Source organism: Antedon mediterranea, chromosome 3, assembly GCF_964355755.1.
Source record: "Antedon mediterranea chromosome 3, ecAntMedi1.1, whole genome shotgun sequence".
Classification (NCBI taxonomy): domain Eukaryota; kingdom Metazoa; phylum Echinodermata; class Crinoidea; order Comatulida; family Antedonidae; genus Antedon; species Antedon mediterranea.
This window is the reverse complement of record NC_092672.1, coordinates 14,881,700-14,902,235: the sequence shown is the minus strand read 5'-3', so window position 1 is coordinate 14,902,235 and position 20,536 is coordinate 14,881,700. Positions and strand designations below refer to the sequence as shown.

At 32.5% G+C, this 20,536-nt stretch overlaps 1 protein-coding gene across 2 annotated transcripts; it reads right to left on the bottom strand.

The window, feature by feature from the left end:
* Window positions 1–201: 201 nt before the first annotated feature.
* On the bottom strand, window positions 202–18,557 carry LOC140044955 (uncharacterized). 2 transcript variants are annotated; one of them, XM_072089675.1, is made up of 5 exons: window positions 18,419–18,554; window positions 15,856–15,995; window positions 15,555–15,703; window positions 1,945–2,156; window positions 202–1,835 (listed from the first exon to the last, which is right to left on the bottom strand). In XM_072089675.1, the coding sequence occupies exons 2-5, from the start codon at window positions 15,982–15,984 to the stop codon at window positions 1,663–1,665; spliced, it is 663 nt and encodes a 220-aa protein (XP_071945776.1). In that variant the 5' UTR covers window positions 15,985–15,995; window positions 18,419–18,554; the 3' UTR covers window positions 202–1,662. The 2 variants fall into 2 exon arrangements, with proteins under 2 accessions (XP_071945776.1, XP_071945775.1); XM_072089674.1 differs by having other exon boundaries at window positions 203–1,835; window positions 15,856–15,996; window positions 18,414–18,557.
* Window positions 18,558–20,536: the final 1,979 nt, after the last annotated feature.

Here is a 20,536-nt window from a genome sequence, read left to right as displayed (position 1 = left end):
GTTATCTGATAGTTAATGATCAGACAATTGAACGTGTTCATGAAACCAAATATCTTGGTACACATATTGATGATCAACTTAGTTTTGAAAAAAATATGGCCGAGATAATTAAGAAAGGTCACCAAAGGTTATATTTCCTAAGAAAGCTAAATAAATTTAATGTTAGCTGTGGTACTTTAAAAAATTATTCTATGAAACAGTTATTCAATCAGTACTAGTTATCTCTTTTATTGCTTGGTTCGGTAATTTAAATGAAACACACAAGAAAGGTCTCATTAGAATTACTAAGATAGCATCAAATATAATTGGTTGTACGGTTAATGATTTAAAATATCTTTATGAAAAACAGGTCCTAAGTAAATTAAGTAAAATTTTAGAAGATAAGAAACATCCATTACATATGAGATTTTTTAACTCAAAGATTGTTAGATCATAATAGCGCACATGCAATATATATTTTAAAGTTTTACTGTTGATGGATGTTATAATTATCCAACCTCAGAAACCTATGGGACATTAAGAATGATACATATCTCACAGTTTTATTAATTGGGATGCCAATTCTTTTGATAACGCCAAAGATATTGTAATATCCGCGGCAACTGAAGCCATAGGAGTTAAAGAGATGAAGAGTAAACGAAAACCATGGTTTGATAAACAAGTAAACTATAAACGACAGGAAGAAGACTTCATAGACATTATGTAAAGTCAAATAACTAAGATGCTGGTACAAGCAATTGTATTTGGCTTCTTATCAACAAAAGCGTATTCTTGAAAAGAATGTTGATATTGCAAAAAAGGGCGGTCCCTCATGTAAAGATTTCTGGGAATTTCTTAGAGAATCTAAACAAAATTGTAATATTATTACAATCAATCAACCTTATTGTTAAACAATAAGGTTGATTGTATTAGGGGTCCTGGGTCAAATGAGGTTATATCAGACAAGAAGATGATGAACCAAACTATAAAACAATAACTGGGAAACATTAGGTAAAATGAATATAAATATGAATGATAGTAGCTCTTTTAGAACAAATAAGTTTGTTGAACACATTCGACATGATAATATTGATCAATCAACAAACGACGATGATAATTGTATATACTATAATATAGAAATTAATGTTGATATTGTGGCCGAGGCAATCTCATTTGCCAAAAATAATAAAGCTCCAATTACAATTGCATTGTTAAAGAATGGTGGAAAGAAAATGTTATTTTAAGAAATATTGTATCATTCTATTTTAGAGTTATTTAATAGAATTATTCATCTCGAAACTATTCCAAATGAATGGAATGTTAGTAGTATAGTCCCAATTTTTAAGAAAGGAGAATGGAAAGATATGAATAATTACAGAGGAATATTTCTGACATCATGTGTTTCAAAGATTTTTAATAGAATTTTTTCCCAGAACATTTCTTGTTATCTTGAGAATAATAATGTCTATCGGAGGTCCAGGGAGGCTTTAGACAAGGACATTTAAATGACTATTAAATATTGTAAATTTAATTGTGACTAAATGTTACATATACTTATGTATAACCTAAATGTATTTACCTAAAAAAACTGAGTAATTTAAAGCAAAAAAATGTCAAATTGAGTTCTCAGTTTAGTTCAATATTTATATTCGCTTTACACAATGCATTAGTATACTGTTTAAATTAGAAGAGATTGGTCTTCAGCATAATGTTTGTAAACTCCTCAAGATTAACCTTTCCATCTCCATTGGTGTCTGCCTCCTCTATCATTTCCTTTAATTCAATCTCTGTGAACTTAGCGCCAGCTTCTTTGCATGCTGTCTTAAGATCATCTAAATTCAACTGACCAGTGCCGTCTAAATTAAAGAATAGATACCATTTTTAACAAACAAAGGACTAATATAAAAACTGTTTACTGTAAATAGAGTAAATAAAAACTCAGATTTTATACAAAAAAACACTAACCATAGTCAAACATTTTAAATCCCTGTTCAATCTCAGCATGTATGTCCCTAGCTGTGCCCTGTCTATCAATGATAAACTGAAGAAATTCGTTAAAATCAATCAAGCCATTCTTGTCAATATCCATATCTGCAATCATTTCACGAGCTTCCTTCTTTGTCAATTTGAAGCCCAATGCACGCATCATTTTCTGCACTGGAATGGCTCCTATTTGCCTATATAAAATTTTAAAAAATTATTCATTTACACGCCACTTCAGGTAAACTTGAGCTGGTTATTGGTGTTAAATGGTGTACACAAATAATTATTTTGTTCATAAAACAGTTACAATTTCAGCAATAACATTATATAAATTAAGAGAAGTTTACTATAATTTTTAATTAATTAATTAATAATTTAATTACAAAAAAGATCAACGTTTTGGAACCATCATGGAACAAAAACAACACAATTTCAGCAATAACTATTATATAAATTAAGAGATGTGTACTATATAACTTTAAATTTAATTACAAAAAAGATTGACGTTTCGGAAATCATGGAACAAAAAGAACAAGAGTAATTGAGTAAAATTAACAAAATACAAAGTACCAAAGGGTGACAGGAAACACAATTAGTAACAAAGACTGAAAAGATAGGCCCCTCCTCTCTTGAAATGTTAATCAATTTTGCTTTGATTGAGTCATTTTGTTTGAGTGATGGGGTTAACTATTTTATCCACAACATTTCAATAATTAAGACAATACTATAGCGTTCCCATTGAACAGAGCTAGTGAGGGCGCTAGGCTGGTTGTATTGGAGAAGTATCATGGCGGCCTTTATGTATGCAGCGTGGTTGTGCCTTGCCCTTTAGTTTCAATTCTTTTAAAGATTTTTCTAGAAATTATAGATTTGTAAAGTTTTCTATTGAGCCACAAAACTTCGGTGAGCTTTGGAGTTATGATTACATTATCTTATTCTAGAATGTTTTTTGGTTGAATTTTCTAAGCCTAGCTAATAGTGGGTGTCTCGAAAACAGAGACCTCGAAAACAGAGACCAGAGACCCAGGGTCAGGGTCTCTGTTTTAGAGTTCTCGAAAACAGAGACGTTTTAGTGTGGGTCTCTGTTTTCGAGAAAAACTCGAAAACAGAGACCCCCTATATAATGTAATATTAAAACGTTTTAGTGGGGTCTCTGTTTTCGATAAAAACTCGAACAGAGACCCCCTATATAACGTAATATTGACGTAATATTGAGACGTTTTAGTGGGGGTCTCTGTTTTCAAGAAAATCTCGAAAACAGAGACCCCCTATATAACGTAATATTGAGATGTTTTAGTGGGGGTCTCTGTTTTCGAGGAAATGGGAATGGGAATGAGGATAGGTACAAAGAAGAAAAAAAAAAGTATATTCTTTATATTAAATTATTCTTTATATTTCTTTATTATCCACTCAGTAACGAAATATTTTTTTTATAGGCCTATAAATAATATACCACTAAATAGAGTAAAACATTTCCAATTTAATACTGTCACTGTCTCATAGTCGATTGAAATAGTAAAGTACATTTAAAGACCACTACTACGTTTATATTTTTGTAATTATTAATTAATACAAACGTTGAGAAGCAACTGTCAGTAATAAAGTATTATATTAGTATGTGTTTATAATCAAAAAGTAGGGGCTACCCACACTCACAGTAATAAAGTTTATTAGTATATTTGTTTATATTCCAACACACTTTTGATTCAAATGGTGATCAAAAGTGGTTAATACCTATTTGCAGTATTGTTAGCATTACAACTGTTTTTCGCACCGCGGCTCTAGCCAGCTATGTCCCAGGAGGACACATTCATTAATAAGCTGTTTCATAGCGGTAGCTTTAGTATCTAAGGCTGACAGTTTTGTGAATTTGGAAACTCGACTATAATTTATAGGTAGCTGCTGGACCCAAAAAACGTCTGGGAGAAGAGAGTCTATATGAAAGCCTTTGCTGATAATACATATTATTGAGATGTAGACGGAAATCTGTAAAATCTTGTTTAATAAATAATAACTTCGTTTTTGCTGTCAACCAGGCCGGTATTATAATAAGTCACTGTCAAGTAATCATTCGATAATGGTCTAATCAATTATCGTCAGAAGGTGAACAATCAGTCTAGGTAGCAGCAGCAGATTATTAGGAACGCCTGCTCCATTAATTAATCCAGAAAAAGGTTTGTACATTATCTATTTGTTTATTAGCCTTCTCCTAGCACAATTATATTTTCTTTAAAAAAAGGTTTTATAAGTGGTTTCAACATTTATGATAGTAATGTCACAGTTCTGTGTCTGGACGCAAGTTCATAGACCTACTAGTTATATTATTCATATTAACTGATACTTACTCTTCATTTACCGTAAAGTTCAGTTTTAATGAAATATATAATATAAATTGGCTTCGTAACAATTAATTAGTGTTGAAAAGGTTATTTTTTTGGTGATAGGTGAAAATGGCATGTAACTTCGTAATCAATTTATTTTTTTTTGTATAAAGGCCCAATTACACTATGATGATAACGACGGACGATAAATATATAGCATGCATTTCTTTTACATAAACCAAAAGAAATTAGAAAGGTTTTCGTTCTAGACCTATAGGATAATCGCTCCTGGAAATCAAACATTTCACGTGTCACACCAGCTGAATGCATTGTTACACATAGTCGCAACCTACGTTTACTATTGTTCATTTACCTCAAGGAATTTTGATTACTCGATTTCAGTGTTTTATTTGCCCGCAACATGGGCGGTGGTAAGCCAAAAGGAGGACAGAGGGACGATTCGCCTGCAGCCAGGCCACGTCGTAACCAAAAAGAGGCTGAAGGAAAAGGCATCCCTTGCCTTAATGATAAATTAGATAAGTCCAATTGCGACATAGACTCTAAGGAAATCGCTGGCATTATCCAATCTGAATTGAAACTCTTATTTGATGGCAAATCGGACATATTGGATAACTTAGCGAAACAAATAACATCGATGATCAAGGACCAACTGGCTGAGCATATTATGCAAATTGTTAGTAAAGCCACTATGGATGCTCTTAGATTTGAACTTGACGAGTCGAATGATCGCATGAAGAAAATGGAACAGGAAATCGAGGACATTAGGGAATCACTGGATGAAAGTGAACAATATTCCAGGAGGAACTGTTTGGTGATACACGGACTGGAGGAGAAAGTAGGTGAGAATACCGATAATATTGTTACACAATTATTTAGTTCTAAGATGAACCTTACGGTGAATCATAATGACATTGATAGGAGTCACAGACTAGGCCCCAAGAAACCAAGTAACGGCAAGCCCCGGGGAGTTATTGTGAAGTTCGCTCAATACAATAAAAGAAATGAAGTTTATAAAGCAAAAAGAAAACTGAAAGGTACCGATACCTTTATACACGAGAACCTAACAATGAAAAGGATGAAATTGTTAAGAACCATCAAAACCCAGCATAATTCCGCCTTGACCGCAGTCTGGACCCAAGATGGACGCATACATGTACTAACTAAGAATAATAAGAAGATTATCGTAACAAAATTTTCCGATCTCAACAAACTGCATTCCACCTAATTTACCGTGTGGTAGTACATTAAATGTGAAATTGTGAGATTTCTTGTTTTTGCCCTGAAACCAGAATTTTAACTATTGTATACATTATAGACTGCATTAACTGTTTGGTGTGTGTGCTTTATTGTGATTCTTTTTATTGTAAATTGTGGTTTTTTTTATTATTGTATTGCTAACCTGCCGGTTTTTAGTCATTTATTTGAACGCCATTTTGCTTAACAGCTTTGGTGAATTGATTATATTTTGTTCTTTTTCCAATACTACTTTATGAGCACGACTCAATATGAAAATAAATCGAGTCCTACACATTCCATAGATTGCTTTGAAAGTGACGAGGCTGGTTTATGCAAATATTTCACTCCAATACAACTTAATGAGCTGCAGGCGCAAATTGATAACAATGGTATCTTTACAACGTTACACATGAATGCACGTAGTCTTCCAAAACACTTCGACGAAATTAGCATTATGTTAGATACCATAGGTCGTGCGTTTGATGTACTTGGTTTCTCGGAAACCTGGATAAATAAGAACACGCCAATTGACTTATTAAATATCAATGGATACAATATGTACACTTGTAATAGAGAAGGTAGAGTCGGTGGTGGAGTTTGTCTATATTTAAAAGAACAAATCAACACCGTAACACGTGATGATTTTGTATTTAATGATAACTCCATTGATTCACTTTTTCTAGAAATAATAAACACAAACGGCAAAAATACTATTGTAGGTATGTTGTATCGACCACCAAATTCAAACGTCAACTCATTTAACTCTGATCTGGAAGAAATCTTACATAAACTTAATCGCGAAAACAAAAACTGCTATATCTTAGGAGATTTTAATCAAGACTTATTAAAATATGACATTCAAAAAACAACACAGGAATTCACAAACATTATTTACTCAACATCTTTTAATCCATTAATCAACTTACCCACCAGAATAACATCGTATTCTGCTACAATTTTAGATAATATTATTACAAATGATGATAACATTTCGCATTGTGGAGTAATAGTCACTGACATTACCGATCATCTACCCATTTTCATGACAACACACTTGTCATTAAATACTAACACACAAGCTCCAATTACAAAACAAAAAATAATTAATGATACAACATTAAATAACTTGCTTATTGCTATTTCTAATGAGGATTGGGGTGAACTATATTTATGCACAGATACCAATACATCATATAACCTATTTATTAAAAAACTATCCAATCTCATAGATAATAACATACCTACAAAAAGTAATAAGCCAAATGGTAATACAAAGAAAAAACCATGGATCACAACAGGAATTTTGATTTCAATAAAAAAGAAAAATAAACTTTATAAAAAATACCTTAAAAACCCAACACAATTATTAAAAAATATATATAAAAAGTACAAAAATAAATTAACTCATTTAATTAGAATTCGGAAAAAACAATATTATTCCAAAAAACTGGATGCAGCTCGACACGATTCAAAGCAAACATGGAAAGTTTTAAATGAAGTTCTAAATAGAAAAAAATCGAGTGTTAAGCCAAATGAGGTAATTAACCATAGTAATAAAACTTTGGTATGTGATCCAAAAGGTATGTCTGACGCTTTTAATGACTTCTTCTCCAACATTGGAAATGAATTAGCAAACAAAATACCGAATGTAAACAATTCTGACTTTAAACAATATATGAAAGAGAGTCAATCCCAATCCATATTTTTCAATCCTACGAATGAAGAAGAGGTCATTGAAATAGTTAGTCAAATCAAAAATTCAAATTCAGAAGGTGTTGATAACTTAAGTAATCGCATTCTAAAACATATTATTGCTGCTGTGGCATCTCCTCTTGTACATAATTATCTTTAACCTCTCTCTTGAGACAGGCATGGTCCCTGATAGTATGAAAGTAGCTAGAGTAGTTCCAATTTTTAAATCTGGCAATAAAAGTGACGTCAGTAATTATAGGCCGATCTCTATTCTGCCTACCGCTTCAAAAATTCTTGAAAAAATTGTTCAAATTAGAGTAAATAATTATATCACAAAGTTTAACATCCTTAATAATGCACAATATGGTTTCAGAAAAAACAGTTCTACTTTTATGGCCGTTATAGATCTGGTTGAACGAATAACCGATGCGCTTGATAAGAAAAAAAATACCATCGGAATATTTATTGATTTGTCAAAAGCGTTTGACACCATCAACCATGATATACTTCTTAAAAAATTGGAACACTATGGCATAAGAGGCACGGCCCTTAAATGGTTTAGAAACTATATTAGTGGAAGGAAACAATTTACGTCTATTGATAACACAAGTTCGTGTTTGATGGATATAAATTGCGGTGTACCACAGGGTTCAATTCTGGGGCCTCTACTTTTTATTTTGTACATTAACGATGTATTTAATTGCTCAAACTCGTTATCTTTTGTTTTATTTGCTGACGACACAAACATATCTGCATCTCACGAAAACTTGGATACGCTCATAGAACTAGTTAATGGTGAACTAAAAAATGTTTCGGATTGGTTCATGTGCAATAAACTATCAATCAACGTTAAAAAAACTAATTACATAATTTTCCGCAATCAGCGAAATCCAAGTAATTTAGAGAATGTAAATATTTATGTCAACAATAAAAGAATAGATAGAGTTAAATCGACTAAATTCCTTGGAGTACATATTGATGAATTTCTCACATATAAGAACCACATCAATGTTACAGCTAGGAAAATATCTCGATATGTAGGCATACTATATAAAGTAAGACATTTTTTACCAACCTATGCTCTCTGGACAATATACAAATCACTCATTGAACCAGTATTAAATTATTGCAACATAATATGGTGTAGCACATTTCCAAGTTATTTAGATGAGTTATTTAAACTCCAGAAAAGGGCATTACGAGCTATAACATGGTCAAAGTTTAATGATTCAATGACTGAATGTTTCTATAAATTTAAACTTCTTAAAATTGCGGATATCAATAAGTACCAAATTGGGCTTTTCATGTATAATGTTACTACTAATCAGGACGTGCGTTTTTCATCGCTCTTTATTAAAAATGGTTCTTACCATAATTATAATACAAGATCTAAAGACAAAATGAGACTCAGAAAACGTAATCGCACTTCTACTAGTTTTACTGTGTCATGTGTGGGACCCAAATTGTGGAATGACTTGAATTACGAACTACAAAGTACCAAATCAATATATATATTTAAATCATTGTTTAAAGAACATTTATTATCATTTTACAAATAATTTTAAAAATCATACTTGTTGCAGGATTTAGCTTTTTTATTATTTATGTTTTAGTTTTTTTAGGCTAGTTAGGGACATAGGGGGACACAACTAATCAAGCTCTTTTGAGTTTTTATGTGTTTCCTTTTCATCTTTTTTATGTTCTCATATATTGTTGTTGTATATTTTCATGATAGAGGATGAATAAAGAATATTTGAATTTGAATTTGAATTTGAATTTATGCTGTCTTTGATAAAAATAATGTTTTTCAAATTCCAATCAAATGACGTCATGATAAATAAAAACAATAAAATCGCTGTATTGTCACGATATTATTGGTCTTACTAATCATGACGTCATTTGATTGGACGTGTGAAAATATAATTTTCATCAAAGGAATGGTTTATATTTCTTTTGGTTTATGTATTAAAAATGCACATTTGTCTATTTATCGTCGATCGTTATTGTCCTAGTGTATGGGCCTTATGCTGTTAAATGTTCAATTAATTGATCATTCCGATTTTATTAGTTGGACTCTTGCACAGTTGCTGTCTAATCGTTGTTGTGTAATATCATTTCGAACCATATTAAAATCATAAAGAGATTCATATTCCTTAACATGTGGCTGTGCATGGAAGTCTGGTCTACACAAACTCGGGCCCGGGCCTGAAAGTGTTGGTGAATTCATAATTATACTTAATATTATATATATATATATATATATATATATATATATAATATTAAGTATTAAGTATATATATATATATATATATAATTATTTTTATTATACAATTGAAAGCAAAACCCGTTGAATCTCAAATCTTTAGGACTAGAAATTTGGCTTATCAATCAAATAAATACTTTCGTTCAAAATGAAACTCCAACCTCTCTAATCAAAAGATTGAACTCGAAAATGGACCGTTTTTTTTAATTGGGTATGTTGAAACATTTCAATATTCATTTAAAAAAGTACATTAATTATGGTATTGATCAGTGGCTATAGAGGCGTAAAAACCCTCGGTCAATATCATGTAAAATGCACTGTGGAAGGGTCATTATTAAGACTGCAAAATTGGGCTTATCAACAAATAAATACTTTCGTTCAAAATGTAAAATCAAGGCTGAAAAATTGGGCTTATCAACAACAAAATATTTTATTATTAGACGCGATAACATCAAGGATAATCAGTATAATTATTAATATAGCCACTGTTACTAGTTTTATTCTACATGCTAAAGTAAATAAAAATCCACTAGAAAACAAGCAAGTCTGAATGTTATGCTTATTAGCCATGTTATGTTTGTTACTGTAGGCCTATGATTGTTTGCAATGTCCACATATTATTTCCGTGGGCATATCCATAGTGTATCACTCACAAAAAAGACGTGTGAGGTTCTTTCTTTAGAATTTGAAGAATGATTTGTGTTACAGGTTGACACAAGAATCAAATGCTCAAGATATCGGCTAACGCCATGGGACCCTTGGCTTATCAATGAATAATAAATACAGTACTACTTTCGTTCAATTGAAATCGGAATCTGACCGTTTCATTAAATTGGGTGTGATTAGGCCTAAACATATAATAATTTATTAAAAAGGTACAATAAAAACAAATGCATCAGAGGCGTAAAGAACCCACGGTCAATATCATGTAAAATGTATATGGTACACCGTGGAAGGGGTCATTATTATTAAACTGGAAAATTCGACTTATCAACAAATAAATACTTTCATTTAAAATGTAAAATAAGAATGCAAAATTGGGCTTATCAACAAATAAATACTTTTGTTCAAAATGTAAAATAAGACTGCACAATTGGGCTTATCAACAAATAAAATACTTTTTTTTCAAAATGTAAAATTAAGACTGGAAAATTGGGCTTATAAACAAATAGATACTTTTTTTCAAAATGTAAAATTAAGACTGGAAAATTGGGCTTATAAACAAATAAATACTTCCGTTCAAAATGTAAGAAAACATTTTTTAAATATAATCCTTAAGCTCTGTCTATACTATTAAACTAAATATGATGTGCCCATATTATATAGACATGACGATGTCATATCACTACGATATTCGGGCATATCACTACCATATTTGGGCACACCACACTTTTTTTGTTAAACTAGTTGGGACAGTGTAGACACAGAACTATGTGATCGAAACATAAGTCGGAATTGGACTGACGCGATTGATTTAATTGGGTATTTTTATTAATGTAATGATTCATTAAAACTATAATACCGATACGCGTTTGGTATTGATCAATGGTGCAAAAAACCCTGAGAAATAATGTTATAACGCGATTTGGTGATAGCTTAGCAATAATACAACCCATATACTATTATTATAAATACCTATTACAAATCCATTCATATAACTTTTCATCGCGAACCGAAAATGTATAAATGTTATTCTACAGACAGTAATTATATATTCAAAAGCCATATTATTATTATTATCAATACCTAAATGCGATAGTAATAACCACATACATTATTCCCAATACAAGTTTGTGCGTTTTATTCTAGAAAGAAACGACTGTGCTGACAGGCCAATGACATAAATCACAATTAGTAAAGTCCCAATTGTTCACTTGCGTTTTGATTGGCCGACCTATTATATTAGATTAATGAAGACTGTTCTTACAACTGTCCAGTCAAAAAGTTACGCGGTGTTTTTTGTAAGAAATATTTCTTGTTTTATTCTCCAAGGGTCCATAAATTTACCTACTTGTGTTAAACCATGGAGGTATGCAAGTATGGTTAAACCAAATAATTTGGAATGTTCCATTCATTGCAAATCAATACATTTGTATAAACGTATATTAAATCTACCAAAATAGTATTTTTTAAAGAAAATCGGCCTGTCTTCAACATTATGATCCAGAATTGGAACCGTGGTCCGAAATGGTCCCAAAATTTAATGGAATGAACCTTGACCACATATCTATCTGTATATTCTTTTTGAGTAATCCTGCTAACAAACAAACAAACAAACACAAACAAACGCGATCGATTACATATACCTCCTTGGCGGAGGTAAACAACTACTTGTGATCTATTAGTACAAAACGCCTCTATCCACTGCACTAAGTTTCCTTTTATACCATATGCTTTCAACTTGTTGATTAATCTTTTGTGTGGAGCGCTATCAAAAGCTTTTTTAACGTCCAAGAAAACGCATTTGAAACTTGAACCTTCATCTAACCATTGGTGCACTGATTTATCGCTTCTAGTAGTGCTGTATTACATGACCTACCAGGACGAAAACAAATTGTTGCTTTCCATATACTGTAATCCATTATATTATTCCTAATGGATGTTTCCATAGTTTTACATACTAGTGAAGTCAGGCTCACTGGTCTATAATTCAAAGGTGTAGACTTATTTCCTTTTTTGAATATAGGTATAACGTCTGCGAGGCCCCAAGATAGGAGGATAACTCCTTGCTTCATTAGTTTAGTGAACAAATGCTTAAAAAGATCAGCCAATTGTAAACTTGTTTCCTTACAGATAAAGACCATATTTCACTAACCTTATAACCTTAACCTGAAAATGAGAGTGGCAGCCACCCCTATCTTTTTGTCATGCCATTAAAATATATTCCACATGGTTGCCTGCTAGTGATATACAAAGTGATAAGTGACGTACATAAGTTGGGGACCCCTCATGAAACGTCATAAATTATACATAAATATTTATTAGTCATATCCATAAGGTGTCACGTAAGAATTGACCTACCTACAATTCACTAATGCAAACACTTTATTAATGCAAACACTTTCTGTCAAGCAATTTCTGTGTAGTTAAGTGGATTATACTATGTATAAGGTTCGAATCACATGAGCAACTTGTTTTTACTTTATAGTGAGAGAGATTATTTATTATTATTATTAGCAAATATTAGGGTTAGGTTTGGTTATATTTAGAAAGTAGTTCGGCTATCTTTCACACAGGGGGTCCCCAACTTTTGTATGAAAAAAAAATCACTGCCTGCTATTACCTACGATACTATGGAAGTTTTTAATATGGCGACAGAAACGAGTAAAAACAATTTCTTATCAGTACAGTACAGTTTTGTTCCTCCCACTGATGCCAGTCGCATCCAAGAGGCAGTCTTCTCTAGCATCCAAATATATGCTGGGTCCGACTGTTGAAGGGCTTCCTTGACTGGGTTAGCTTCTTAGCTTGACTAGGATCGCAATGAAGGAGATTGCTTAATTTGATCCATGGGTCACAATAGTACCAACATGTCTCCAATTTCTTTATTTCAGCTTCTTTTGGGTAACAGGCTTGTGTTGCATACACTAATCTTGATCTTACACAACTCTCCATAATTTTCTTTCTGGTATACATATTTACTTTACAGTCTTTCAACACGTTCCTCATTTCTTGAAATTTTGCATTAGCTAATGATGCGCGACGCTCAGTAAAGCAGCATTCTTCTGTGTTGGTAATGTGTCCTACAGGTAGGTAAACAAAGTCTCTAACATTCTCAATTTTCTCATGATGAATCTTCACAAGAGAGCTCTGATCTGCGAGTACTTCATTTCCAAAAACCTGTGTTTTTGTCTTCTTCAGAGATACTGCAAGGCCGAACCGTTTACACGTTTGACGCAATATTAGCGAGGACGCGTTGTGCCTCTTCGATACTTTTGGAGAAGACAACAACATCAGTAGCTTCAGTAGGCTGTAAGCCATCTATTGTTGTAGTACTGTTCATGCATGAACTCCTCATTAGCATAACAATGATGATTAGTCAGACATGTAGTGGAACAAGCTAGGCTGGTGTTAGGCTAGTTGCATGTTCACACTGAGATTGCTTCTGCCAGGGTATTCAATATTGTTGTACACTTTCACTGGGCTAGCACTTGGTCATCAAAATATCCTTCAATTTCTACTTTTCTGAGGTCTTTTTTATAAAAAACACTTTCCACTGACAACTTCCATAGACTTGCTTGCTTGAATACTTCTATTTGCAATACAGGATAATTATCAAATACAGAGAATAAATATGTATTTTTAAGAGCTGATTGTTGGAGGCTGCTTACAAGCGCACAAACCAAAATTATTCAATATCAACATACCATCATTCTCATGAGAACACTTTTAAAATACCAGCAACTGAGGGAGCATAACTATAAGGTGATTTAAATAATGTACTCCATTGGCAGCTGTTGATTCAAACTATTTAGTCTATTGTTAAGGGTACTAATATGTCATATTTTTTCACGCTGCTGCTCTAGCCCGGTACGTCACACGAGATGACTCATTAATTAGATGAAATCAAGCAGCAGTTATAGTACTACACTTTGACATTTTTGTTAAAATGGAAACTCCACTATAATTTATAGGTAGCAGCTGCATTTCTGGTATTTATGAGTCCCATGATAATACTGTATTTCGCTGTCAGATAATCATTGAATTATTATCAAAACAGTCCATGAAAGTTTTTGTTTGTAATATGATACTTCACACTTGAAGTGACCCCCAGACTTGACCTTAGCAATAAATAAACTAAATTGAGTCTGTTTCATATCAAAGTTATTCACTTCTGTAACAAAATTCACATTATAGAAAGAGAAAAGAAACGTTTAATTATAACTCAAAAACCACAGACAATTGAAGTATTTTTTGCTTTTAATTACATTTTTTCAGGTAAAATAACTATTATGTGACAATAAAATGACTGAATAAACAATATTTTTCAGAGGGACAATATATCTTTAAAACTGTTACGTCAATAAGCGAGCAGCGTTTTTTGTAAGAAATATTTCTTGTTTAATGTATTTTTAAGCCATTTTTTCGACTTTGTGGTTAGAATTAAAACATTATTTATTAACAACAAGTGTAACTGTAACTTATGGTGAAAGACCTAATCAATTTTATTGAATCAAAATATAATTTAGAAAAATGAATTCACTAAAAATTTGAAAACAAAAAAAATTATTTGCTATTTCTTAAATTTTGGCTGGCTATATTTAATTGACTGTCTGTTTTTTTCTTTTAATGTTCATGCATTATATGAAAGTTTGAAAGTACTAAAAAAAATATTTATCTATTTACCAGCCTGTGCCTCCTTTTTAAAATGTCTTTTTTATTCCAGTCCACTCGGGCATTGTAGTAGTCTATATGTTTCAAAACCAAGATACTGTTCATGTATTATTACAATGTTTGCTTTAAACGCAAATTGATAATAATGAGATTCCAATGAGATTCCAATGAGTTACTGCAGTAACAGATTAAAAAACCTTGGATAATAGTAATACAGTAATACAGCAATAGGTCTATAGTTACTCTGAATTAGTAACATATCCTGATCTACTACTTAAAACAACTGGCACTGGAATATAAACTTTAACCAGACCTTGCAAGAAACAGCATTAAAGCAAATACTCAAAGATATTAAGTCGTTTACTTTATAACGTATAGTCAGTTCGCTTAGTTTTGGTCAGATGTTTTCCTACTGTACATAATTGTACTTTATACAAAGTACATGTAAGAATACTTGATCAAGTTGATAAAAAATAATATGTGAAGTGTGTTCATTATTGTAGATAAACAACAGATAGGTTTAATAGCTTAAAAGTACTGTATAACACTGTCAATCTTTACCAACTTTTTGTTTGCAAACTCATATGAAACGAAAGTTGGTTGCTCAAGTTTGCCGGTGTAGACTAGGCTTTAGTGATAAGTGAATGTTTAGCCAATACTGTGAATTGAAAACTAAATAAATAAATGCACTAATATACATGGGAATATAAAGTATAAAAACTTACTTGCTTTCATCCGCAAAAACCTCAAAAACATTCTTTAGGTCCCTGATCTCATGGGGCGTCAGCTCAGTTAGCACTGTTCTTGATACCTTGTAACCCATAAATATCTTTGTATCCTCACCTATCTTTTCTTCTGTTAGAATTGTATTTAACTACAATAAGTAAAAACACATTATTATCAATTAAAATATCTTATAATTATAAAACTTTCTATGACATATTCATTTTGAATAATTTAGGTTCTTCATATTTATAAAATTTTATACATAATACTGCCAAAATGATGTTATTGTTAGTGACATACAGTTTCCTTATTGGACCTGCTTAGATCTTGTACAGCTTCTAACCTTTCAGCAGCTGGAGGAATTGGGTCTTCCTTCTCTTCATTCTTTTGAGACTGAGATGACTTCTTTTTTAACCTTGTCCTAGGCATTGTTTAACATCTCTTTATAAAAAAAAACATCACGTTTATTACTTCCAAAAATGAAAGCCAATATACTAATTAAATTGGTAGTTTCAAAAAGTTTCCTTGACTCTAATGTCATATAACAAAGTTTGCTGCACATCTGCATCTGCACATCTGCACTTCAAAGTCAATCTTTTTACCAAGTAATACAAAGTTAGTTTACAAGCAATAGGGATATGCTGCGTACAGAAATCATGGAAAGAAAGAATAAATATGGAAAAAAAAATTCCTGACAATCACAAGGGTTATCCGCAACAAAAGTTGCGAATAACCAAATAAAAAGATGATAAACAGGACAGTTACAAGGAGTTATCCGCTACTTAGCGTATAACTAAAAACAGAAAAAGAAACAAGAAGATTACAAGGAGTTATCTGCTTGTACTGTAGCGGATAACTAATAAAGATGAAGAAAAAGACTATTGTAACTACTATAATTACAAGATAATTGATTGAGCAAACAAATATAAAAATCTGGGAGAAATTGAGGTATAAAGAAGCGAGATGCGTTCTATTAAATGTGATGAGCTATGACAAAAGAGACAAATATCCTATATTTTACATTTGTGTTGCCATACATCACAACACCTGAGAGGTAAACATTTTACATGAATTCACATCAACAACTTATTCACTTCCATAATAAGATAACAAAATTGGGGGTCACAGTTCATCCTGAGGAGCTATAATAGATTCAAACTAGAAAGCCACTCCGAGAGTGCATGCCTCCGCCAACTGTAAAATTCTTCTACATATTTAATTTAGTCTCCTGAAAAATTGTGTGTGTCTTAATGCTGTGTGTGATTTAGGCTAATTTCACTACAAGCATGTGTATGCGAGTTTGGTGTAATGGTTATGTAACCAGCCTTTGAACTAACAATAGCTTCAGTTGACTAACAATAGAACAGCAACGCGAAAAACAAACGATGTAATTTGAAAAGAAATGGGTTTTTTAAACTACTCGCATCAAAAAAGTGTACATTAAATCTAATTAAATTATGTTTTAAAATTACAAACTACAAATTATAACTCTTGCCTCTTGAACAAAAATGAAGTTTTTTGGACAAGTACTGTAGTTCTTGAGAAAATGCAATTTTAATTTACTTGTTACTTGAGACTGCTCACCGGCTTTTGAAAATTCTGTCCTATCTTTTAACACTAGCAGGTCTGAAAATAATTCTAAAAAGTGATCCAGAATTAGGACCGTGGTCCGAATGGCCTCCAAAATTTAATGGAGTGGTCCTTGAACACATATCTATCTGTATTTTCATTTTGGGAAAGATTGTGTAATTACTTTTTGCTGCTATGTTTGGCCCAATCGTCTTAGGCGTTGGGTCCGAACGTCCACAAAGTTGGGCCCGATAGCGTTTGTAAATCCATTTTCCATTATAGTTTATAATTGAGTTCTCGGCAAAACAAATAAATGAGTATCGAAATGTACATTTACACAGTTTATTACATTTGTATCACAAACTTGTGGAAAGAACACCCTTAATTTATTTTATGCCATTGGTGAACAATTAGGCCTATAAATTCATTCGTTTTCGTGTTCTTCTTTCCTTTATTTTTATAATGATTAATGGGCCGATCGTCTAATTCTATTGGCCTGATTGTCCATGCCACCATAGTAAAGCCTGTTTTCCTGTTGACGTTAAGTTGCGTTGAGTTTAAAATCGTTGAAAATAAAATAGCGATGACGATGATCGAGTCGGACCGCTAATATTTACACATTTTCACGCGATCGTTCATAGTTTCTTGGTTCTCTCGAGCGTTGCTGCGACATGCAGACGTGAAGTGTTGCAAAACTAAGGCCGGCCACAGCCGGGTCCGCGTGAAAATTGAAAAAGTTACAGGTTTTTATGCTTCAACCCAGCCTAGGACATGCTTTCGTTGGTATCTTAATAGGCTTACACTAAAGACAAACATTTAAATTTAATTGGTTTAATATTATAATTTAATTTGACAATAGTATACGGTACACTTGTTTTTTTTTAAATATCAGAACTCTGTTCAACTTTAACGTTTGAAGATTTTAACAATTTTAAACGTTAATTTTTACCCCCTTTTCCTGTCAAATCGTTGAATCTGTCAACTTAACGCAACTCATCGTTGAGCCCGAACGTCCACATTAAAGTTAGCCCCGAACGTCCGCACGAGTTTGTACCCGATCGTCTTAAAAATCCCGATCGTCTGGCCCTGATCGTCTTTGGCCCCGATCGTCTGTCAATCAGGAGGACCCATTCTAGGCCCTTTAGGCTACGCTAGATTATTTAGTAGTAGTAGAAGTAGGCCTGCTAGCATATATACTCGCTAGGCCTAACTGCTTTTTTTAAAGATAAACCTAGCCTAGCTAGGTAGGGTACTGATACGGATCCACTGACTGATACTGGGATACTCACCGTCCGTACTTGTTGTATCATCCCCCCTAAACTCACTGACTGTTGTCACGGCGACGACGACACACAAAGTCACACACTTAATTCCGCCGTCAATTTGGGGTCATGCTAATAATAATCAAAGTTTATTAGTTGGGGAGGAATCAACGCAATTGATCAATTGAAAATCGCTCATGCATGCACATTATTTGATAATAATAACCTCATGTACACAGTTTTTCGAGAGTGCACTTTTTGTGTTGATTTTAAAGTCCGTTTTATTATTGCGAACGCAGGGGTAGGCCTATTTCCCAGTTGCCCGAGCAACACCCTTAATTTCATACTAAATGTTTTTTTCTGCCACAAAATTGAAATTTAGATACCATTTCATCATATTATATATTAACTATTATTAACGTTATAGAAGTCCAGGGTTGGAAAAGACTATAGTATAGGCCAATGTATCTTCGTTTCCTTACGTCCGTAATATTTGGGCGAATTTCCGTAATATTTAATAATTACGGACGTTCCGAACTTTGAAAAAACAGTGTTTGATTGCTTCTTTCTGCAAATTTCGATAGTGGTTGTAGGCCTACCCAGTTTATCGTAGATAAATGAAAATTTACTGACTTGATGTAGCATTTATTTCAAAATAATATTTTTTTCACTGAGCTTCACATTTTTTTCAAAATTGTTTTAATTATTGATTGATAATAATTAATTTGTATTCATTGATTTTAATTTCTAGAATTTATTAAATTACCGGAAGTACCTACCAAAAAATGTTATCCTATTGTTTTTCGCTTGTGTTTACCAGCGTAAATAACAGGCGTGATACGATCTGTTTGCTATGATATAGAGTGTCATTTCTATTTATCGTGAATTTTACGTGCGAGCGTACATTTCCGGCCATCTAGGGTGGGGCCTGTGGCGCAAATAATCTACGGCCCTCTGAAGACTGGGCAATCCCCTTAAATAGTTCTGCGACCGCCCCTGTACTCATATCTTAATTCTATAACTTAATTCATATTTATATTTTATCATTAAATGTTTTAATCTGCTGATTTATATTAACAGACGTCACTTTCTTAAGCACATCCTAGATTAATATTCACACAAGTCCATCCATATATATTGCGCTTTATGATAATACAATCATCCCCAGGCGGGCCGGCGATATGGTTTGATACATTGTTGAACATGAAAACAACTTAACAATTCGTGTTCCGCAGCAATGTGTTTCATTCGATTTATGTCCATTTTTTTTTATTGTATATGTATCAAATAATTAATACCCCACGAAAAACACCCAAAATAATATAGTGTGGTATTTTATACTTTCGTTAGTGTTTGCGCGCATCATCTAACTAATTCACAACACAATTTTTGTTTAGCGTCTTTTATTTTCGTAAAAAAATCTGAAGAGTCAAAAGTAAAGTCTAAAGTTTCATATCCAGTATTATCATATTTTAGCTTACAGATATTTTAAAGTGAAGGGATAGTGTATATAACAAAATCAATGGCCATAAAATAGTTCCGAATTTTATGCTTGATACAATTTGTTTTTGTTTTGATAATTTGTCAAAGTACTTTTATCAGTGTGCGCTTTTATTATACATGCAAAGTAAATATTAAGGCAGAAAAGACCGCGCGGCCGAGCACGGATTACTGATAGTACATTTAAATTCGCATACATTATTTCGCATATTTATATATTTTAATAAATAATAAACCCATTTCTATGCTTTATAGAATCGTATTCTCGTCCGAGCTTTTGGGGCATAGATCCTTGTTGCCAAATTTCGTGAGAATCGGATAAAAACTGTGGCCTCCAGGCTGTTCACAGACACACACACACACACACACACACAAACATACAAGGGTGAAACATAACTTCCTTGGCGGAGGTAATTATAAGTTACAATAACTCAAAATATCTAGACTGCACCGATTCTCGTTGCTTTTTGAAAAAGCTTTGCGCAAGACAGGAGGACATTTTTACGAAAAAGATTACATTTATAATGCATATTTTATATAGTTACATCACGTTTGATAATAAACATTATTGATGATAAATGTCCAACTCCTTACAAAACGAATATTACCTTGTGGAATAAAGACCACTAAAATGTGCAGTTCAAAATGTC